We start from the raw sequence: 25,150 nt of genomic DNA, 5'->3' as shown, positions 1-25,150 counted from the left end.
AAGATTGCTAAATTGTAAGCAAAACCAAACTTCAACGCAATATCATTTTTTACGTAGCAAATTTCTACATTCTCAACTAACTAAAATCAACGCTGAACACGTTGTGCCGCAAACAGAACAGAACTCCGCGCAGTCGCACTGCAGGCATGTGACAGCAATCGAGACAATCAAAATCACGTGATCAAAACTAAAATCCCAACAACTTGACCAATTTAGAGTAACTTCTAATATCCATGGATCAAGTTAAGGAATTCCTAAGTTTAGGATTAGATCAGCACAAATTTTCATCAGATGTTCAACATAAAAAAAAAAGAGGAAAACAATAATTTGAGAACAATTCAGATTTATTAACATTTCAGGTTGTTAAGAATATTTACAAAGGAGTGACGAGAGCAGAGCTTGAGGTTTTGGCCATCACAGATGAATAGGAAAAGAGATTCAAGAAACTGTAATAATATCATATACAACAGACACGTACAACACAAGCCAGCAAGCACAGTAGACATTAAAACATTGATGATGATTCACAAATTATTATATTACATTGTATTTAAATTAAACTTAAGGCTACGTTGAGACAAATTAACATTCACTTAAACAATCAAACCATAAAGAAATAATTTTTAAAAATATCTTGCTAGCCACAAAATAATTTGCCTTGATGGGATACCTAATAAAAATAAACCCTGATGCAAGAAAGTTTGCAGAACACAGATATATATCCATCCTATTATGGAATGAGGAAATATTTTCTTATGATTTGTTACTTATACATTAGTGAGGTTATGTGAGATTACATTTCACAATGGTAAAATAGACCAATACTATCTTATGCAAATGGGCTAAAAGCACGTTAAACATGTATTCCATAGATGTAGTTAAGATTAATATAACATGTTGGGAGATTATCATCACATTGTTACAGCTTTTCTATCTACATACATTTATGGTTACATATTATGGCTCCTAGGCATAGGTGCGGCTGTATGGCTATAAAGTTTGCACCCCAACCACAGGGTTTTGGGTTTAGTCCCACTGCATAGCATCTTGGGTAAGTGTATTCTGCCAGTCCTAGGCTGACCAAAAACTTTGTGAGCTGATTTAACAAATGAAAATTGACAGAAAGCCATTATATATATATGTGTGTGTGGGAGTGTAAATATACATACATGGTCATCCCATAAATAATGTTGTTTTTCAGACTGTACGTGAAAATGGAGGTCACGGAAGAGCACATTAGACATGTCATGGCAATTATGCAACAAATGCTGTAATAAATGTGCAAAAAGTGTGGTGAAGGTATTTTGAATATTCAACAATGGTTCCATATAAATTTCAACAAGAGGACTTTAGCTTGGAAGATGCCTGTCTCTTTTCATAATGATGTGTTGAAAGCTGCTACTGGAAGAAATCCATATGCAACTGTTGAGGAGTTAACAGAAGAGGTTATTTCAATGCCATCAACTGTCCATTGTCATTTTCAAGAACTTGGAATTGTGTCTAAGCTTGGTAAGTGGGCTTCACAAGAACTGGATGAAAACAATCAAAGAGAATGTGTCAATATCTGCACTGCTCTTTCTTTTTTTTGAACTGCCAAGTGACTGGTGATCAAAAGTGGACACCCTTTAGTATCGCCAACATCAATCGGTTGAACCAGAACAAACATCATCGTTTAACGTCCGCTTTCCATGGTGACATCGGTTGCACGGTTTGACTGAGCACTGGCGAGCCAGATACCTGCGCCAGGCTCCAATCTGATCTGGCAGTGTTTCTACAGCTGGATGCCCTTCCTAATGCCAACCACTCCGAGAGTGTAGTGGGTGCTTTTACGTGCCACCGGCATGAGGGCCAGTCAGGTGGTACTGGCAGCAGCCACACTCAAATGGTGTTTTTTACGTGCCACCAGCACAGGAGCCAATTCTGCGGCACTGGCAACGACCTCACTCGAATGTGGTCTTTCATGTGCCACCAGCACAGGAGCCAGTCCAGCGGCACTGGCAACGACCTCACTCGAATGTGGTCTTTCACGTGCCACCAGCACAGGAGCCAGTCCAGCGGCACTGGCAACGACCTCACTCGAATGTGGTCTTTCACGTGCCACCAGCACTCGGAAAGTTTTGATAAGCATTTGGTGGAACACATTTGGTGTAATACACTTTGAAACCTGACCACAAAACCAGACAATTACAGCTCAAGTGTAATGTGAACAAATTGATAAGATGAATGAAAAAAAAAACTTACAGAAAAAAGGTGACTTCTGGTCAATTGAAAAGGTGTCCTTTTCCATCATGACTATGTCAGATCTCACAACCTGTACCAAGATTGAAGAGATAGGCTGGGAAAGGCTTCCACATCTTCCATATTCTCCTACCCTTGCTCCTTTACATTATCATTTATTCCAAATCTTGCAAAATTTTCATGATAGAAAAGAATACAATTCGCTAAAAGCACTTGAAATGGACCTTCAAGAGTTTTTCTCTTCTCAGCTAGCTGGTTTCTATACAAATAGCATAAAAAACTTTTTATATCATTGAAAAGATGTCATTGATTCAGATGGGGAATATATTGTTGATTAGATTGGTGCCTTACTCGTTTTTTGATTTCTTAAAAGCCTGCTACAAAAAATGACATTACTTATGGGAGGACCAGATATGTGTGTGTGTGTGTGTGCATATAAAACTCAACTTGTGTGTATGTGTGTGTTTTACTTCCAGGCACATCTCCTCCTAGCCAATAAATCGTAGAACCACCAAAATGGGTCACTTAAAGTTTAGGCGAATGAAAATTGAACTGCGCTATTTCTGTTCCAAAATTCATCTCGCAAGTGCAAAAATCGATAATGTGTTTATTTAAGCCTTATCCCATGCATTGAATAGTGAACTTTACTCAGTCAGCTGTTTGACGTGAACTGTGTTTACCACGCGTGCAAGCATGTGTAAATTGCATGAAAAATAAAAAATCAAGATATAAAAACGAATCGCCGTAAACATTGTAGAAATTCGGCAAAGAAACGAGTTTTCGGGATGTAGCTTGGAGGGGTTTTTCGTATTAATCGTTTGGACTTTGTGAACACATACCAATTGTTTTCATAACATTTTTAACGCTTTGAATTAAATGTGACCATTTTGCGTTGAGTCTGCAGTTTGAATCACTTTAACCAAATTTTAGCAGGCCAGATTTTTGATCATCACGATGCATCACCAGCGACTCCCTGAAATCCCCGTTGAGCCGGGCAATACTGCTAGTATATATATATATATATACACCCAATTCTTAGATACATTCAACTCTACATGAGGCAGTAGGAATAGCAACACTATTGATAGTGTGTGAATGCAGAGATGCCTGATTGGCTGAAATATGAAACAGAATCAGTAGTTGCATAATAAACATTATCAACCACAGCATATGTATTTAATGTATACACTGTGTGTACTTGCTGGTAGGTTGCAATTTAGCATGGTGGAGATTAATTTGCGAAAACACTTGAAAATCATAGACAAACATGGTGACACCACCACACCAAATCACAGCCTACAAGCAAACACACATGGAATAAGCGTTAAGCATGTGCAGTGAATAACATTTATTACACTTGTGCCACATCTATTTCATATTTAAATCTATTCTTATGTATGCATTATAGAATGTCTACCCAAGATACAACTTCTTTGCCCCAGCCAATGGATCAAGGTGTGACAGCTGACTTCAAGACATTATGAGAACTTTCAAACAACTTATGAAAGCAATTCACAGGAAGGATAAACCTATAGTTAGAGATTTCTAAAAGAAATTCAACATGAATACAGGTGAATAATGGCAACAAAAATTATGGCTAAACTTTGAATAGTAAATATGGCCAGGTTGTATCCATGACATTAAAATTTTTCCTCAAGCAGTAAGTATACATCAAATTCAAAAAGATATTTTGCACTTGAAAAGGATATAGGATTTGAAGAAGTCATAGTGGATGATGTAACTGTGTTACAAGTGTTCCAGAAAGTTTATCGAATGAGTTGATGTTGTTAGAAAAAAACTGGGAATACAGATAAGACAAAGTTCCACCATTGCCATTTAAATTGGCTAATGAGTTGGCACTGGAGGAGGGTCTACAGGTTTTTGCTGCTAATGGCCCTAATTGTGAATGTAACATAAAAACTACAAGAAGAATATACAATAAGCTCAGATCCTATACTGAGCTGTACAAAGAGATGATACATCATCAACAACAAACAACTTTGGATAAGTTCTTCATCCCTCAAGCTGACATTTATGACAATGAACTGTAAGATGGTAAATGGTGTTCCTCATCCTCCTAGTAACGCTCATCCTACCACCACCCCTCACACAGTAGCTAACAGCTTTTGTGGTAAGAATGGACTCTTATAATATTGATTCTTATTAATTTCTTCACATATTCTTCTTGAAATGTTTTTGTATTCTTCTGTATCGATGTTGTATCTGTGTTTAGTAATTGTAATTTTCATGTATAAATGTGATAATGTTGCTTGTTCTGTTTTCTTGTTTTTTATTTTGCTAAAAATAAAGTCTGTAGGAACACAATCTCAATATATAAATCAATAGGAAAAATTTGTGTTATAGCCAAATTTTCAGGAATGCATTGCTTCCATAAAGTGAGGGATTCCTGTATATAAAAATTTATGTATTAACCTTCTTGACATACCCGAACAATTGCTGGAATAATATTGATATGATGTATTACTGCATATCTTCTAGTAAAATGGTACTGAAACAATTGTCGTAGTGTGTAATAGAATGCAGTGTTCCATTCTCTTTGTTAATACTTGACATATGTGTGTGTTTGTTATACTTAGGAGTGATGCACAGTGCCAGAATTTTCAACGTAACAAACTATTTCAAATGCATGTAATTGGAGTCAGGACAGGTGAGTTTAAACTGGCACCAAGGTGTAGAAATTGTAACAATGAAGTCAAACATAATGTGTTCATATTTTGAAGGCATTTGATATGCATGTTTCAGATCTGCATAAAATATAATACCTGCCGTTACACACGGCCTTCCTCAGTTAATACACTTGAAAAAGGAATCTCTTGCACAATGGGATGTAGCTTCTGTTATATATTATGCAGATATAAACACATTAAATGCTTTCAAAATAGTCCTTTGGCTTCATTATTACAAATAGATGTAAGTGTATAGTTGTTGCTTTGTCTTGACCTTGTGTGATAGTTGTAAATGATGTCAGTCAAACAAGCATCATTTATTACCAATATTCTGTGCAAACAAGACTGGCTATGGGGAAATATTACCTTGCTCTGAAACAAATGACGATTGGTCATGAAGGACATCTGGCCTTAGAAAATCTGTCTCAATAAATTCCATTCAACACTTCCTCAGATGATGATGAAGACATTCCCTACAGAATGGTTTTTCTCATTCATAAGCTTACTTTCATGCACATACAGAGACATTTTTAAGAGAATGATTTACCACAAATCAGTTATAAGGATTTCCCTTTGTATGAATGAGTTTGTGTTTAGTTAAATCGCCATTTCGAGAGAATGATACACCACAGATATCACAGTGATATGGTTTCTCTCCTGTGTGAATATGTATGTGGTTAGTTAAGTTAGATCTTTGAGAAAAAGATTTACCACAGATATCACAGCAATATGGTTTCTCTCCTGTGTGAATGCGTTTGTGAGCAGTTAAGTCATGATTTCGAGAGAATGATTTACCACAGATATCACAAGAATATGGTTTATCTCCTGTATGTATGCGTATATGAGTAGTTAAATCACCATTTCGGGAAAATGATTTACCACAGATATCACAGTGATGTGGCTTCTCCCCTGTATGAATCTGTATGTGGCTTGTTAAAGTAGATCTTTGAGAGAATGATTTATCACATATATCACAGTGATATGGCTTTTCTCCTGTATGAATGCGTTTGTGAGTAGTTAAGACACTTCCCTCAGAGAAAGATTTACCACAAATATCACAGCAATACGGCTTTTCTCCTGTGTGAACACGTTTGTGAGTTGTTAAGTCATGATTTCGAGAGAATGATTTACTGCAGATATCACAAGAATATGGTTTGTCCCCTGTATGAATGCGTGTGTGAATAGTTAAGTCACCATTTCCAGAGAATGACTTACCACAGATATCACAAGAATATGGCTTCTCACCTGTATGAATGCGTATATGAGTAGTTAAGTCACCATTTCGAAAGAATGCTTTACCACAGATTTCACAGCGACAGGACTTCTCTCCAGTATGAATGTGCTTGTGTTTAGTTAAATGATAATTTCGATAGAATGATTTTCCACAAATATCACAGTGATATGGTTTCTCTCCTGTATGAGTGTATTTGTGATCTGTTAAGTGCTCATTTCGAGAGAATGATTTACCACAAATATCACAGTGGAAAGGTTTCTCTCCTGTATGAATGAGTTTGTGTACAGTTAAGTGATCATTCCGAGAGAACGATTTACCACAAATATCGCAGCAATATGGCTTCTCTCCTGAATGAATTTGTTTGTGGCCAGTCAAGCCATTTCTTTGAGCAAATGATTTACCACAAATATCACAGTGATAAGGTTTCTCTCCTGTATGAATCTGTTTGTGTATAGTCAATTTACCACTTTGAGAAAACGATTTATCACAAATATCACAGTGATATGGTTTTTCTCCTGTATGAATACGTTTGTGTATAGTTACATCACCATTTCGAGAGAATGATTTACCACAGATATCACAATGATATGGCTTCTCTCCAGTATGAATACGTTTATGAGTAGTTAGGTGACCTTTTTGAGTGAATGACTTCTTGCATATATCACAGGGGTATGTTTTTCCAATTTCTTTCAGTATTCCATCAGGAAAATCAACTGTTTTACACTGGATTTCACATAATTTATTTTCCATAATTTTTATTCTCTCATCACAATATACAGATATGTTTTCCCAATATTTTTAACAAATATATCCACTGCAATATTTCCATCAACTATAATTTCTTCTCAATATCCAAAGATCTTCAAACTTGTAAATAACCACATATACAAAATTGTCTTGTATATGTTTCAGACAGTAAGGGAGAGAAATTTTCCCAATGACATCCAGAGGAAATATTTTAGAATTCTACCGTAGATTTATATACGCAACGTGATATTTATTCTGTGTGACATCTTCTTTTAGTCTTTAAAACTTTATAAAAACTCATGATGTACTTCAAGTATGCCATTTGCATTAGATTCGCTGAAATAATAGAGACATTATAAGATGTAAGTGGTATTTAAAAAGAGATTCAATATTTTACTACATTCCATCAGGATAAAGTGTAAATATAAAACATTTATGTGGACAATTAAATTTTACCTTTTAAATGTTGTTAAAATTAAACCTCACAACAAAATGACATCTACATACTTTATAGACTACAACTTTAGTTTCTGTTTTGTTATAAGTGTTGCAATAAGAAATAACTTGAAGCCATTCCTAACTGTGGATCTCCAATCAATATATCGTGTAACATATTTAATCTATATAAAAAGTATTTCATTTTATTAAACAATATAGGATGACTATCTAAAACTATTGACAAGTTGGTCACGACTAAAATATGGTTATTTCACAGGAACCCGAATCACTGATACTGGGTGGATGTTGTTTACCTGGACTTTGCTAAGGCTTTTAATTCTGTGCCACACAAAAGACTTATGGTGAAACTTTCTGCGTTGGGCGTAAGAGACGAACTCTATAACTGGTTGAAGTCCTTTATTATCGGCCGAAAAGAGGTTGTCACAGTTCTAGGACAACACTCATCACCCTATGAGATGACATCTGGTGTACCACAGGGATCTGTTCTTGGCCCCCTTTTATTTGTTGCATATGTTAATGACATAGATGCCAACTTAAAGAATGCCACAGTGCTGAAATATGCAGATGACATCAAGCTGTACCTTGAAATAAAGAGGTCAGATCCTACACACTATGGATCTTCATTGCAATCAGAACAGGACACAATCCAGCAGTGGATCATGCACTGGCAACTCAAGCTGGCTGTGGACAAATGTACCACCATGCATTTTGGGAGGAAAACCCAGCGTCTACTTACTCCTTCCACAACACTAATTTCAAAAAGTCTTCTTGTGAACGTGACCTGGGTGTTATTGTCGACAGTGATTTGTGTTGGACAAAACACATTGCTAAAATTGCCAAGAAGGCTGAGGGTGTCTTGGCATCACTCACCAAGTCCTTTGTGAGCCGCTCTCCGGCTACCTATCTGCGGCTTTATATAGCTATGGTGCAACCTCACCTGGAATTTGCATCACCGGTCTGGAACCCCAATCTCGCCCAGGATATTAATCATCTGGAAGCTGTTCAGCGACGTGCAACCAAGAGAATACCCACCATCAGGCATTTGCCATATTCTGAATGCCTTACTTCCCTGGGCATGGACACATTGAAACTCCGCCGTCTGGCAGCTGACTTGGCAGACACCATAAAAGTATAAACCATCTTACAAACAATAACTCTGAGCAACTTTTCAAACTCCACCCGTCTAACACCCGTGGACATATTTACAAAGTCAGAAAACAGCACAGCTCCCATGCCTTTAGGAAACACTTGTTCACGCTGAGAGTTGCTGAAGCATGGAACAAACTGCCGGCATCAGTTGTTAGATGTCGGAGCACTGCATCCTTCAAAACTTCCATGCTTCCTGAGATTCGCCTTCACTACACCTGATTTTCTCCCCTCCATACACACGCTGATGCATGGAACAAACTGCCGGCATCAGTTGTTAGTTGTCGGAGCACTGCATCCTTCAAAACTTCCATGCTTCCTGAGATTCGCCTTCACTACACCTGATTTTCTCCCCTCCATACACACGCTGATGCATGGAACAAACTGCCGGCATCAGTTGTTAGTTGTCGGAACACTGCATCCTTCAAAACTTCCATGCTTCCTGAGATTCGCCTTCACTACACCTGATTTTCTCCCCTCCATACACACACAAGCATGTATCTGAGTTATACACTGTTCACTTCCCAGACATTTGTACATTACTGTATATGCTTTATACGCACTGAGCATTGCATACAATAATTTCATTATTTATTATTATGTTCTAGTAGGATCATATAAATATATGCAAGTTATTTCGTCGGTTTTGTTTCGGTTTAACATTTTCTGATACATTAGAAAACCCAAAAGAAACATTAATTAAAGTCTATTGAATGCTGCACATGAAAATAAAGTAAATTTTATAATTCCAATCTCTTCGAAGATGGATTTTTTTATCCTTTCAATTGTTTTTGATGTTTTGAATGAATCTTGCATTCAAATCCTTCGGAAATTATAATAATGTAAACATTAACCATTACTGCTTCTTCGGTAAAATTTCATTTTCAATGTGAAACAGAAGTTACTACTAGTGAACAGTGATCCCCGTGCGCGCACTCGCGTTAGCTAGTCGTGACTAGTCGATCTTTACTTTGTGTTTTATTTACTTTGTGTAAAAAATTATGGATCTTTTCGGTTTGAACGGCAGCTTTTTAAAATAATTTCCACGTAACTAAACACTTTTAAACTTCGTATACTGGTAGAATGTGTTTATAAAATATCTTTTTCTCTTGGCTTTATTGAGAAAATTCTATAGTTTGTAAGATATTTGTTCTTTAATTTCTTGCATTTCGGCAATTTCATCCAATCAATGGCATCTATTGAGGTGAAAACATTCTGTGCCATACGAATATGTTCCTTGTTTAAGAAAGAGATTGGGTTTATGGTAAAATTACAGATTAACACCCGCACGCTTTTCAATAATAAAAAAAAAAAAAACTCAAATTTTTTGCGTGGAATCAAGTACCCTGACCTCCTAATATGCTGCAAATCCCATATTTTGGTCCGGAAAGGTGGGGGGGAGTAACAATACCCCCCCCCCCGGAATTTTCACATGGAAAAAAAAATCAGATTTTTTGCGTGGAATCAAGTAACCTGACCGCAAAAACAAAAAAAAAAACGGATTTTTTAGATACCTTTCTGCTTTTTAAGACAATAAAGTGTTATTGGAGGGAAATCTGGCTGCTATTTCTAGCTGCCTTAATGACAACATAGCGATTTACAGATAAATGAATTAATTACTATTTTACAGAATAAAATTAATGAATTAATTATATAAATTAAATAATTCTTGAAAATTAATTAATATTAATAATATTTTTTGAACAAAGTAAATAATTTATAAAACTTAAATAATAATTTTTTTTACACAAACGCGAACGTATATAATTTGTGAAACTTTTTTTTTTTTACAGACGTATATAATTTGGTAAACTTAATGAATTAATTTCTTCACATCATCATCATCGTTTAACGTCCGTTCTCCATGGACGGTTCGACCGGGGATCTGGGAAGCCAGAAGGCTGCACCAGACTCCAGTCTTATCTGGCAATGTTTCTACAGCTGGATGCCCTTCCTAACGCCAACCACTCCGAGAGTGTAGTGGGTGGTTTTTACATGCCACCCGCACAGGTGCCAGGCGAGGCTGGCAACGGCCACGGTCAGATTGGTGCCAGTCGAGGCGGCTCTGGCATCGGCCACGATTTGGATAGTGCTTTTTACATACCACCAGTCAAGGGGTCCTGGCATCTGCCGGGTGCCACACTTGCCCCAACATGTCTTCGCAAGCAAAGGGGGTTGGCATGGGTGCCTGTCGTCGGATGAGGTTCGATATCAACTTCGCTTGCTTCAACAGGTCTTTGTGTATAAATGTATAAATTTTTCGCACTAAATTCTTTCCGTAGAATTTATCAAAAAACGCGCAAAATTATTCCGTAGAATTTATCAAATTAAAAAACACAAAATTAATATATTTTTTGAAATTGCAAATTATTTAGAATATAAAACAAATGAAGTTAAATTTTTAAAATAAATGTCATATACTTATACTCTGTAAGGTGCTGTGTTCACACTTCAATTTACTATTTTCTAGAAATGTTGCTTTTCTAATTGAAACCATTTTTCTCAAGCTCCATTTAAAAGTCCATGTCTCTTGAGCCATATCAAAATGAACAACTTTGAATTACGTGGCGGCGGTGGTGGTGGTGGTGGTGTGAGGTTCTAATTTTTTTTTCTGATCTCTCTTTGCCCCCCTCTTTATCTCAGTTGTTCATTCCGCTGATATTTAGAAAAATTTTCGTGCCCAATTTTTGTTGTGGCGGGAAAAGATGAACGATTTAAAATAAATATATCTTAATTGTAGTGTGAGAAAGTATATATATTCTGATGACAAAATATATTATCTTTCAAAAACATCCCAAATTTATAGACTATATCGTGTAGGTTTAAGAAATGGTTCATTATATATATCATCATCATCATCATCATTTAACGTCCGCTTTCCATGCTAGCATGGGTTGGACGGTTCAACTGGGGTCTGGGGAGCCCGAAGGCTGCACCAGGCCAGTCAGATCTGGCAGTGTTTCTACAGCTGGATGCCCTTCCTAACGCCAACCACTCCGAGAGTGTAGTGGGTGATTTTATGTGCCACCTACACAGGTGCCAGACGAGGCTGGCGAACGGCCACACTCGGATGGTGTTTTTTATGTGCCACCGACACAGGTGCCAGAAGAGGCTGGCAGACGGCCACGCTCGGATGGTGTTTTTATGTGCCACCGACACAGGTGCCAGATGAGGCTGGCGAACGGCCACGATCGGATGGTGTTTGTTACGTGCCCACAGCACGGAGGCCAGTCGATGCGGTACTGGCTACGGCCACGTTCGGATGGTTTTCTTGTGTGCCACCGGCACTGGTACCACAAAGATACAAATTCCATTGATGTTCATCTATTTTGATTTTGATTTTCACTTGCCTCAACAGGTCTTCACAAGTGTCACAAGAAGGAAGGTATACACAGGTGGACTGACCACGTCCCAGGTAGGGGCCACGGGTTATGACCTGACTAGTCTTGCCAGGTCTTCGGATGGTGTTTTTATGTGCCACCAACACAGGTGCCATATGAGGCTGGCGAACGGCCACGATCGGATGGTGTTTGTCATATGCCCACAGCACGGAGACCAGTCGATGCGGAGGTGCCATATGAGGCTGGCGAACGGCCACGATCGGATGGTGTTTGTCATGTGCCCACAGCACGGAGGCCAGTCGATGCGGTACTGGCTACGGCCACGTTCGGATGGTTTTCTTGTGTGCCACCGGCACTGGTACCACAAAGATACAAATTCCATTGATGTTCATCTATTTTGATTTGTTTTAATTTTCACTTGCCTCAGCAGGTCTTCACAAGTGTCACAAGATTGAAGGTATGCACAGGTGGACCGACTACGTCCCAGGTAGGGGCCACGATATATCTCTTATTATAAAAGGCAGATTTTATCTGCCTCCCTTTGTATCTTATAGAAATCTACAATATAGGATTTCTTCAATTACAATTTACCTAGCATTTTTAAGAGTAGAATGCATCGGGTCGTGACAGGTCCACTTTTTAAAATTTCAACCCCAATTAAGCAAAATTTAGAGAAAACTCACATTGTGGTGTATGAGTCAAATGCTTCTCTTAGTGTGGGATACAGCACACGCAAACGCACACACACACAGTGTGCAACGAATAAAGTGAAACTAATTCACTTTCTGTAGTGAGTGACTATTTCACTCTACATTCCCACTTCCACTTTACACACATAGACACGCAAATATATAAATAAAATTGTAAGCTAACGTGTATGTGTGAGTGTGTGTGCGTGTGTGTGTGTGTGAGGGTGTGTGTGCGTGACTGTGTGACAGGAAAGTTTTTTAGGACGAATATAAGACCTATATCCAAGTAGCAGAAAGATCGCCCGAAAGTGTATATAGATATTTAAATGTATTTATATATTCATCTATACACAGATGTATGTATAATGTGTGTGTATATATTTCCATAGAGGTAACCTTTCACTCCATACAAAGTTTTTTAGGACGAATATAAGACCTATATCCAAGTAGCAGAAAGATCGCCCAAAAGTGTATATATATATTTAAATGTATTTATATATTCATCTATACACAGATATATGTATAATGTGTGTGTATATATTTCCATAGAGGTAACCTTTCACTCCATACAAAGTTTTTTAGGACGAATATAAGATCTAAAGTATATACAAGTAGCAGAAAGATCGCCCAAAAGTGTATATAGATATTTAAATGTATTTATATATTCATCTATACACAGATGTATGTATAATGTGTGTGTATATATTTCCATAGAGGTAACCATTCACTCTGCACAAAGTTTTTTAGGACGAAAATAAGATCTAAAGTTATCTCTAAGTAGCACAAAGATCGCCCAAAAGTGTATATAGATATTTAAATGTATTTATATATTCATCTATACACACATGTATGTATAATGTGCGTGTATATATTTCCATAGAGGTAACCATTCAATCCATACAAAGTTTTTTAGGACGAAAATATTTATATATAAAAGAAAGGTTGTGTGTCTGTCTACTCCGATTTAGATTCCTAACTACTCCCACATTTTGCAATGCAGTTTAACCAAAACCGGGTATCTTATAGTCGTGATTCATATTGAGCCCTTCTGGGTATTAGCGCGCGTCTACGATGAGTCTATGATTTTACAAATAATTTACCATCATTTTTTTCCATTTTAATGCATATTTTTTTTAATAAAGGGAAGTAACTCTCAAACTTCACACCAATATGCGTGCTCATATGCAACGTAATATCACATCAGCAGCATTTCCTCACACCCTCCTTGCACTTGGTGAAGGCAAAATACCAGGGGATGAAAATGGTAATATTGCCATCGATTCCATTTGTACCATTGTTAAGACGCCTTCTGATCTCAGAGATGCAGTGTTCCCAGATCTACAAGCTAATTATCAGAATATGGATTGGATTGGCAAAAAGGCTATACTGGCCCCGAGGAATAAAACTGTTCACCATATTAATGATGAAATGCTAAAACTCATTCCTGGGGAAGTCTATGTATATCAGTCTATCGATACAACTCCTGACCCAGAGGACGTCATCAACTATCCAATAGAGGTACTCAATTCCTTTGAGCATCCCGGACTACCACCACACTTTCTCAAACTTAAAGTTGGTGCTCCTATAATGATCATCAGAAATTTGGTTCCCCCAAAACAATGCAATGGAACACGTTTGATCGTTAAGTCCTTATCTCCCACCGTAAACTTATATCAATATTTGCCTGAATAATCATCATAATTCAGTGCAATCATTAACAGTACTTTCAAGCAATTCAGCCCCGAGCAACGCCGGGCAATTCTGCTAGTATATATATATGTATATATATATATATATATATATATATATATATATATATATATATATATATATACATATATATCAGAGAATGAGACATCGTTCATCTGTCTCCCACCCACACCTCCATCTACACAAAATTAGTTTGAGATAGAGAGGGGGGCAGAGAGAGAGATCAGAAACATTAATTGGTTCAAGAGACATGATGGACTTTTAAATGGAGCTTGAGAAAAATGGTTTCAATTAGAAAAGCAACATTTCTAGAAAATAGTAAATTGAAGTGTGAACACAGCACCTTACAGAGTATAAGTATATGACATTTATTTTAAAAATTTAACTTCATTTGTTTTATATTCTAAATAATTTGCAATTTCAAAAAATATATTAATTTTGCGTTTTTTAATTTGATAAATTCTACGGAATAATTTTGCGCGTTTTTTGATAAATTCTACGGAAAGAATTTAGTGCGAAAAATTTATACATTTATACACAAAGACCTGTTGAGGCAAGCGAAGTTGATATCGAACCTCATCCAACGACAGGCACCCATGCCAACCCCCTTTGCTTGCAAAGACATGTTGGGGCAAGTGTGGCACCCAGCAGATGCCAGGACCCCTTGACTGGTGGTACGTAAAAAGCACTATCCGAATCGTGGCCGATGCCAGAGCCGCCTCGACTGGCACCAATCCGACCGTGGCCGTTGCCAGCCTCGCCTGGCACCTGTGCGGGTGGCATGTAAAAACCACCCACTACACTCTCGGAGTGGTTGGCGTTAGGAAGGGCATCCAGCTGTAGAAACATTGCCAGATAAGACTGGAGTCTGGTGCAGCCTTCTGGCTTCCCAGATCCCCGGTTGAACCGTCCATGGAGAACGGACGTTAAACGATGATGATGATGTGAAGAAATTAATTCATTAAGTTTACCAAATTATATACGTCTGTAAAAAAAAAAAAGTTTCACAAATTATATACGTTCGCGTTTGTGTAAAAAAAATTATTATTTAAGTTTTATAAATTATTTACTTTGTTCAAAAAATATTATTAATATTAATTAATTTTCAAGAATTATTTAATTTATATAATTAATTCATTAATTTTATTCTGTAAAATAGTAATTAATTCATTTATCTGTAAATCGCTATGTTGTCATTAAGGCAGCTAGAAATAGCAGCCAGATTTCCCTCCAATAACACTTTATTGTCTTAAAAAGCAGAAAGGTATCTAAAAAATTCGTTTTTTGTTTTTGCGGTCAGGGTACTTGATTCCACGCAAAAAATCCGAGTTTTTTTTTTTTTTTTCTTAGTGAAAATCGTGCGGGTGTTAATCTGTAATTTTACCGGGTTGGTTATTTACATTTGTGAAGAAAAAAAAGATACCCTTCCCCCCACCCTTAACCCTAACAGAGATTGAAATGCAATAGATCGATACTAGGGTCATAATTATGGGTGACAATTTCATATGACACCGCTAGAAAAAACACTGCAGTTCAAATCCGAAAAGATCCAAAATTATCTATTTTGTGTTTTATTTACTTTGCTATATATATATTTATTTACTATATATATATATTTAGTCGTTGTAGGATCGACTAGTCACGACTAGCTAGCGTGGAAGCGCGACGACGCGAGTGCGCGCACCGGGACCACTGTTCTCATGTAGTACCAAAACAGAAAGCAATTTATTACTGCAAAACCAATTGTTAGCAATAAATATGTTGCCAAAATCTACTTCAGAGAAATTCGTTGACAGTGGTCGGCCGACGTAATGGATAAGACATAAAAGCGAAATATTTACCTGAGAAGTGGAATTTGGTGAATGGAAACTTGGTGAGGTGCCGTCGTGTTCATACAGATTAATTAATATAGGGTAATAATTAATTAATATAGGGTAATAAGTTGTGCAATTATTTATAAATAACGATGACGACGAATTCCATAAACGAAAGTGGTGAGAGCTACAACGGAAGTTGAAGTATTGCATTTCTATTGGTCAGTTTTGGTCATGTGACTAGACATAGTTTACACTCCCACATGTCTATCAGTGAGGAAGCAGACAGCCTGGTTGATGTGGGGCCGGACTAAAAGCTCTTAAAACATTTTGGTTACCCCAAATACATTTAATTCAAAATGAAACAAAACTAACAGTTAGATGGAAAATGATGTTTATTTTTGTATACTTTCACTTTATTTATATTTGTAAAGTTTTCTGTGTTTTTTTTTTTTTTAATAGCAAAGTCCTGATAAATTCCTCACCGTGACACCTTGAACACCGAAATTATATTTCCGATCACATAAACCACTCCGAATATTATTATAGCAAATTTAAAGTCATTTTTTAGTGCTGCTCCCTCCCCTCTTCCCTTGATGACCTAAGCATATGCTCAATGGTTAATCCAGTACTGAGTATAACTAGTAAAATATTATCAATAATATATTTTACTACTGTTGCATTACTAGTAAAATATATCAAAAATGCATTTTACATAGTGAAAATATCTCACATTGGGCTGTACTAAGCAGTGGTGCAGCCTGCATGGCAGTAGCATTACTGATACATGTGAGACTTGGATGGTTTACAAACAGTATGCCAGAAAGCTAAACTGCTCCCACACGAACTACCTGGGAAAGCTGTTGAAAGTCATCTGGCAAGGCAGAGTCTCAGATATAGAGGTCCTCTCCTGAACTGATCTTCCAAGCATTTACACACTGCCAAGTCAGACGGGCAGGCTACCTTGTTTTTTTATGCCTGACATACAACTCCCCAAAAGACTGTTTTACAGTAATCTGGAAGGAGTCAAGTGCATGCAAGGAGGAGAGAAAAAGTGCTTCAAGAACACACTCAAAGCCTTACTGAAGTTCTTTGAGACCAACCCCAAAACTTGGGAAGCACAAGCACCAAACTGCCCTGCCAGGCAAAACTGCATCAATAGAGGTGTCACCTCCTACAGCCAGAACGGGATTTCAGGGGCACAAAGAAAACACAAACTACATGAGTCCAGACCTGACTCCTTGCCTTCAGCCCTGACAGACCACCAGTGCCTGGCCTGTGGCAGAGCCTTCTAAGTACTATGCATTGGACTGATTGGCCACAGCCAGGCTCACCATGTCCTATCTTCTCTCATTAATGTCCTTGGTCATCGTTAACAACTGACAAAATAATAATTATAATATATGTAATTTAAATGCCCACTCTTTAGTCCATTCAAGAAATATTGGCATCTGAGTATCATATTAAATAATTAGACACCATAGGTATAGTACTGTGGAATTCTGAGATAAATCTCCTCATAAACTTGAGTTAAATACATTATAGTGGAATGAGATGAACATCATCACTTCAGTGGCTCATGAAAAACAAACAGATGTTTCAACTTTGCTGAGTCTTTTCAACACAGCATGTTTTCTAACAATAGGTATACATTTAGTGTGATACACAATTGGCAATTTTAACTTAATGCTCAGTTGCATAAAGTGAGTCTTTCTACAGACTGGCAAGCTCCTGCAATACCAGTGAATTTTTTTTTTTCTGTTTTTGGTGGGTGGGGAAGGATTCCTGTATATCAAGGTAAAAATTTCATTTAGGTGGGTAAAAATTGAGTGTATGGCATTGACAAGCCTCAACAAAGGTGAACTGCATTGGTTTTTCTCATGAGTCATGCAGCAACAGTGTTCATCTTACTGATATATATTGCATTCTAACACAGTTCTATGAAGGGATTTTATCTTCAACAATTCCATGGCATCATACCTTCTAACAGGGTGTATACATTGATACAAATGGTGATTTTACTCCACTACAATTTCCATTGCAATGCTGCCTCAACAAATTCCATCCAACTCATGAGAGCCTGGGAAAGTGGATGTTAAAACGATGCTGATGAGGATGACTGTGTATGTTTGTGTGTGCATTTGTTACATCACATGAATATTGTAAACAAGCATCACCATCACAGAAACAACAAATTTCATTTCTAGTCTTCCGTGAAAACCAAGTTTGGCCAAAAGAAAATATGACCTTGCTTGGAAACAAGCAAAGGATGGGTGAAAGGAAAAGCATCAATGGATTCTGACTCCTGCAAATATAAAAAAATGGATGTTAAAATGATAATTAGAAGGAGGAGGAGGAAGAGATCTGGCAGAAACAGGGACAATGTGTTGCTATTGTAAATTAATAATGTATTTTTATTAAAAACACATTATAACAAGTACATCAGGCCAACAAAATACTCAGGAAATGGACAGAATTTTTGTTCTTTGCTTATTCTTTGTGGTGGTGGGGAGTTGTATATTATTTCAATACTGGAAGGAGTTTATGATTCGAAAATGGTTTTAAGTGTAAAGAAGATATAATCTCTCTTGTTCTAATCCTAATGTGAATGTTTCTGTGCATTGGTTTATGTTACTTCACAGAATTAAGCTAAAATGAGAGAGACACAGAGTTTGAGTGTTGTTGCGGTTGCTTGAAGGCACTGATACCGAGCTAATGCGTGGTGGTGGTGAGGAGGGGGCAGTCAGACTGGTAAATCTGAGCATTAATCAAGGCTGGTAAATCTGAGTGTTAATTAAGGCAGCTAATCTAATGAAATTGAACTAATGGGTTTTGTTTTATTTCTAATAGGATGCTCTTGGGAATAGTTCCGTGAGAACTTGCTGAGAGCTGATAGGCCAGTTGTAGTCAATGAAAAATCTCAAAGGGAATTTGTTAGATTGACAGACCTGTAGAACTATGGCAGCTGGCTGCAAAATTTTGTGGCTAGGCTGTGCAATGTTCCCATATAAAACCAAATCACCATATTAACTTTACAATGACTCACATCGTCATCATTATCATCTTCGTTTAACGTCCACTTTCCATGCTACCATGGGTTGAACGATTTGACTGAGGACTGGGAAACCAGATGGCTGCGCCAGGCTCCAATCTGATCTGACAGAATTTCTACAGCTGGATGCCCTTCCTAACGCCAACCACTCTGAGAGTGTAGTGGGTGCTTTTATGTGCCACTGTGATAAGGGCCAGTCTTGCGGCACTGGCAACGACCGCACTCAAATGGTGTTTTTTATGTGCCACCTGCACAGGAGTCAGTCCAGCGGCACTGGCAATGACCTCACTCGAATGTTCACATGCCACCGGCACAAATGCTAGTAAGGCGATGCTGGTAACGATCACGCTCAAATGGTGTTTTTTACATGTCCACCGGTACGGAAGCCAGACAGCCGCTCTGGCAGTGATCCCGCTTGGATGGAGTTGTTAGCGCTCCACTGGCATGGGTGCCAGTCATCGAATTTGGTTCAGTTTCGATTTCACTTGCCCCAACAGGTCTTCGCAAGCAGAGTTTAGTATCTAGTGAAGAGAGGTTGGCATGGGTGCCAGTCGTCGAATTTGGTTCGATTTCACTTGCCTCAGCAGGTCATCACAAGCAGAGTTTTGTGTCCAAAGAAGGAAAGATATGCATAAGTGGGCTGGCTACATCCTGGTAAAGGCCATGGATTATGGTCTCACTTGTCCTGCTGGGTCTTCTCACGCACAGCAAATTTCCAAAGGTCTCAGTCACTAGTCATTGCCTCGGTGAGGCCTAATGTTCAAAAGTCGTGCTTCACCACCTCGTCCCAGGTTTTCCTGGGTCAACCTCTTCCACAGGTTCCCTCAACTGCTAGGGTGTGACACTTTTTCACACAGCTGTCCTCAGTTATTCATTTATGTTATGTGTTACCGTGTGTAGCAACCACGATCGAAAACACGCCATTCTACTTCGTAAAGATAATTGTAATACCCTCTGACAAAACTTAATAAGTAAGTACACAACACATTCCTTGGTTAATGGAAGAGTACCTTTAATGATTTTACAAAATGAAAATAGCTGTGTGTCTCCTTGTCGTAAATCTGTGTGTTACCATGTGTAGCAACCACAGTTGAAAACACACCATTCTACTTCATGAAGATAACTGTAGGTACATCCCGAATTCTAGAAAATCCATACACACAGTTTTATATACCAGCACGCACCACACACAAATATATACACAAACCGAATTTAAATCATACTTTCTTCTTCACCAACCATTGTATTCTTACATCTCTTGATTGTACATATAATTGTATCTTTTTGTATACACACATGCAATGAGGAAAGTGGGAACAGTTAACAACAACAACAAAAAATAAGATATTATTTATTTATCGCCCTACCAAGTGCGCGCATTATAAACACACCAACCATTGACTCCTTACATCTCTTGATTACACATATAATTGCATCTTGTATACACACATACAATGAGGAAAGCGAAAACAATAACAACAAAAAATAAAAACATCTTATTTATCTCCCTAACAAGTGTGCTATATCTTCACTTTTTTTTACTTTGTTTACCTTATACTACGGTACGGATGAGCAGACATAACAAAACTGCCACGGTATCATCCGTGGATGAGCCGTGCGACAAAACTGGTCGCTGTCCTAAAATAGAATGTTGTCCGGCAAATCACATCTGTCATCTATGCACAAAACTCGAAAATTCCTTTCAAAATAGATAGGTTGAATGCAGAAAATGTCGTGTTTCAATCTGCTTTCAATGTGCCACAAACTTTCAAAAGATCCCAGGTCAAAAGAAAGGACACCATACTTCTATGATGGATAAACTCTGGGAAATGGTCCAGCTACCAAACTGGTCATTTCAGTGCCTGACTTGTGTGTCCCCTGCTACCATTGCTGCTGAACAGCAAAAACCGACTACTTTGTCTCCCAAAACCAGTCCTGTTGATGAAGAACAACAGCAAAAATTAAAGCCGCCGCCCGTATCTTCCTCCCCTGTCACTCTTCAACAACAGCAACAAAAATCAGCCATTCCTGTTGAAGAAGTACGGGGCATTCAAGGACAGCAGTTTGTATTTGGATTTCAGATGGCGATGATATACAGGAGATGGCTGATTGTTCTTGGTTAGTTTCCCAAGATTTTTGTATTGCCAGTTGTTGTTGTGGGTGCAGTCTGGTCAGTCCAACTGGTATCCCTTATCCACGACTCACTAGACTCCAATGGCAATTACCTCATGAGTTAATTGCCATCGGAGTGCCGGAAGATGTGGTTGATCTGCAGGCATTCACTGGAAACACATCTAAGGACCTCAGCTGTGTTCCTCCAAAAAGTGCTTTCCGCCTTGGCCGACCAGGATCCAAACCCCGACTGATCAGGCTGATGTTTTCAAACTCTACTGAGGCACGGGCATACCATCTGACTGCTGATAGGGCTCGGCGCGAAAACAGAATCACCTAAGGACATGTCCTGGCCTACCACCTGATGTACGCCCAAAGCTAAGATCTGTAGCTTTCCTAAATTGCAACTCTGTGCCACAGGAAAGCTTTAACCTACGCGGTGATGGGCAAATATGGAAATTTATCAAGTCTAGTGAGTCGTGGATAAGGGATACCAGTTGGACTGACCAGACTGCACCCACAACAACAACTGGCAATACAAAAATCTTGGGAAACTAACCAAGAACAATCAGCCATCTCCTGTATATCATCGCCATCTGAAATCCAAATACAAACTGCTGTCCTTGAATGCCCGTACTTTATGCAACAAGATACATCTTTTTGACTCTTACGTCAAAAGTATCGACCCAGATTTCATCACAGTCACAGAAACATGGGCACATTCTGCACTCTGTATGGGGTTTTCAGCATATCCAGCTACAACCTGTTCCGCAAAGACCGCATTGATCTCTGTGGAAGGGGTGTGATGGTTTATGTTCGATCAAATCTATCGGCAATTCCTTGTGATGATTTGAACCAATCTCAGCAGGAAGTATTTTTCTGCAATATACACATGACCATGTCAACACTTCTGCTTGGAGTTGTTTACCCACCCCCACCCCCAATTATCATCAAGACACACGACTTTTTGATATCCTCAGAGCTGCTGCTTTGAAAACAGCCACTTATGTTTATATTGCAGGAGACTTCAATTTCCCTGAGATTGAATGGGAGGCCTTCCGTTGGTCGCAAAGTGCAGACGATTTCCTTGAACTGGTGCTGAATTCAAATTGGTCCCAAGTCATTACCTCCCCCACAAGGGGTAACAACACTTTGGATCTGCTACTTACCACTTCTCCTGAAACAATTATCAGTGTCACTACTGAAGAACCTTTAGGTGACTCTGATCATGGCCGACTTGTCTCTGATTGGTTATAACAAAAACCACAACCATCTTCAAACTGCCTGCTTCGGCTGGAATAAAGCAGACTGGAACTCTTATTGTACTGAGCTGCAACGCCCAAACTGGCTCGAATTTTATGCCTCTGGAGATGTGGACACTATACTCCAGAACATTCTGAATTCAATATGGGCGGCATGTGCAGCATCAGTACCACACAAGCACAAAAAACCACCAAATAGTGCAATTTGGGAGACTGCAGCAGTCCGACTTGCCAGGAAAGGACGCCGTAATGCTGAACAGGAATACAAATTGCACAAATCCGTCCTTCCTGGGATGGCACATGTCTGTGCTTCTCCCACCAGGTCACCCACGACAACCCTAACTCTCTTCGCAAGCACCTTGGCCAGATTTTAACTCTGTGTTTAACAGAGTTATGGGCCTAAAGTTATCGACGTTATCCCCCTTGCTCGGGTCCTTCCTGATCAGTGTCACCACTCTTCGGCTTACAGCTTTGGGAATCCTCCCATTCTGCTGGTAATTCGTGTACATACTGGCCAGTACGTTCTTGAACAAGTCTGGCATGCTACTAAAAAATTCGTAAGGAAGACCATCCAGACCCGGCGACTTGTCCCCAGGGCACTCGGACACCTCTCTGACCTCCTTGGCCGTGATTGGTCCTTCGCAGCACTCAGCATCATGGGCCGAAAGACTCAGGCCGCCAGCCAGAATATGCCGTAAGGCATCTTCATGGTCCAACGTCCCGCTCCTCCTGAACAACGCGGCAAAGTGCTTGTGAAAGGCCTTGCATATCTCTTCTTGTCCTTGGATCTCCTGTCCGGACTCATCTGCCAAAGACCCAATCGTAGCATCGATGCCACGTCGGGTTTCTTCCGAGCGAGCCCATCTGGCAACATTGATACCTTCACGGCCCATTGCACGTATCCTAGCCCAGACTCTGCATCCCTCGTGCTTGGCATTGAATTGTCGGTCCAAAGCCGCTCTCGCTGCCAACACTTGTGATACAGGGCCCGATCTCAGTGCCTCTTCTAATGTCTTAACTAGATCCCTTTCTACTCTAGTCTGCTCTAGACTTAACTACTTGCTAAATCTAATTGACTCAATTCAAAAGGCTCTTTTGAGGGCACTCCACCACCGGTTGTTAATCACCGCGCTGGTTAGTGCCCTCTTAACTAATACCTTAAACTTGCTACAGCATGCCTCACAATCCAATAGTGTCTTGTTTAGCTTCCAATAACCAGATCCCTGTCTATGTACCTTATCTATATGCACTCCACATGTCACTAATTTGTGATCCGTGTAGGGTACATAGGTAAATTGTGGACAAGTAAAACTAGACTTATCTCTAATACTCACCACTATCCTGTTTATATAAGACCTGATCAATCCATTGTTTCTTGCCCAAGTCCACATTGGAACACTCGGATGATCAAGTCTATATCGATCTGCCAGCCTGAATCGCTTCATGATGAGGCATGAGTTACCCTTTCTATCTTTCGAGCTAACGCTATCCAAGCGTGCATCCAGTATAGTGTTAAAGTCGCCTAACACAACTACTGTCCTCGATGTCACCAGAAAGTTCTCCAGGCGTCGAAAGAAGTCAACTTGTTTTTCTGCATTTCCAGGCGCGTAGATGCCAACCAACCTGAAGGCCTCACCACTGTACGTTAGATCCAGAACGACTGACTCGCCTTCCAGGTCCGCGAAGATTGTACGTGTCTGCAGAGCCAGGCTTTTCTGGATCAAGACTGCCACGCCTCTACTCCCTCCCTCCTGGCTAGAAGAAATTATTTTCTCGTAGTCGTTCAGGAGGGTCGAGAAGGCCTGCAGCTTGCCCAACCTGGTCTCTGTAGCAACCATCACATCTATTCTGTGTGACCTGAGATTGTCGACGAGGCAAGCCTGCTTCCTCTTCAAGTCCAGGCCACGAACATTCAAACATGCGATCCTTAACATGGTCATCCTACGTTATGCGGGAAAAGGAAAGACACTTACCATTCCTTTGTATTATTTTATCTTTCAAGGGGAATGGTTCTCAAAATATTTGAGACCATTTTCCGGCTTTCGTCCTTTTCTTCCAGGGTGGGTTCATCCGGCGGGTCAAACACTTTTTAAAAATCTTTTAGTGCCCCGATATCGTTAGGATGTAGTTTTGTTAAGTCAAAAAATAAAGTTTTAGGAATCTTTGCTATGGTCATGGGGCTGGTTTTATGATTGTTAAAGTATATCGATGTACCTCGATGGGGTCTAATGACCCCCATCTAGATAGATGTTTTAGTTTTGTATGCCACTGTCACCGAGTCTTTGTTCTGGGGGATATCTATAGGTATATCTATGAATGATTGTCCTTTTTTCTTTTTTTTTTCTTTCCAGTTTTGGTACCTTTGTTTTCGGGGCCAGTGTCTTTGTTGGAGAATCTGCATTCTTAGTTCTTTTCCTAGAGACTGTATGAAACCCTTCGTTTGTATCCTGCAAACTTGTTTCTTCTTCACGGTCTGTAATCTGTTCGTGTGTTGGCTGGTGAGAGGTGGTTGCTCCCTCGTTGATAGCCTCTTTGGCCGGGAGTGCCCTCCTAGTAATGGCCTCCGTGGCTGGGAGTGCACCATCTTTGGTTTTAGCTGAGTTTGTTTTTCGTTTTGCCTCCTCCTTGTCCACAAGTAACACCTCTTTTCTGAAAGGAT

At 39.1% G+C, this 25,150-nt stretch overlaps 1 protein-coding gene across 1 annotated transcript in view; it reads right to left on the bottom strand.

Moving 5' to 3' along the window:
• The window catches only part of LOC118761283 (zinc finger protein 62 homolog), a 31,943-nt gene extending 15,698 nt beyond the window's left edge, over window positions 1-16,245 (bottom strand). The window contains exons 1-2 of the mRNA XM_036499059.1: window positions 16,093-16,245; window positions 6,111-7,242 (exon numbers count right to left, since the gene is read on the bottom strand). Of these exons, the coding sequence (XP_036354952.1) occupies window positions 6,111-6,909 (799 nt within the window). The 5' untranslated portion in view covers window positions 6,910-7,242; window positions 16,093-16,245. The remainder of the gene's footprint in view (window positions 1-6,110; window positions 7,243-16,092) is intronic.
• Between the last annotated feature and the right edge of the window lie 8,905 nt (window positions 16,246-25,150).

This window comes from Octopus sinensis, unplaced genomic scaffold, assembly GCF_006345805.1.
Source record: "Octopus sinensis unplaced genomic scaffold, ASM634580v1 Contig11478, whole genome shotgun sequence".
NCBI lineage: Eukaryota > Metazoa > Mollusca > Cephalopoda > Octopoda > Octopodidae > Octopus > Octopus sinensis.
This window is presented reverse-complemented; position numbering and strand designations above follow the sequence as displayed.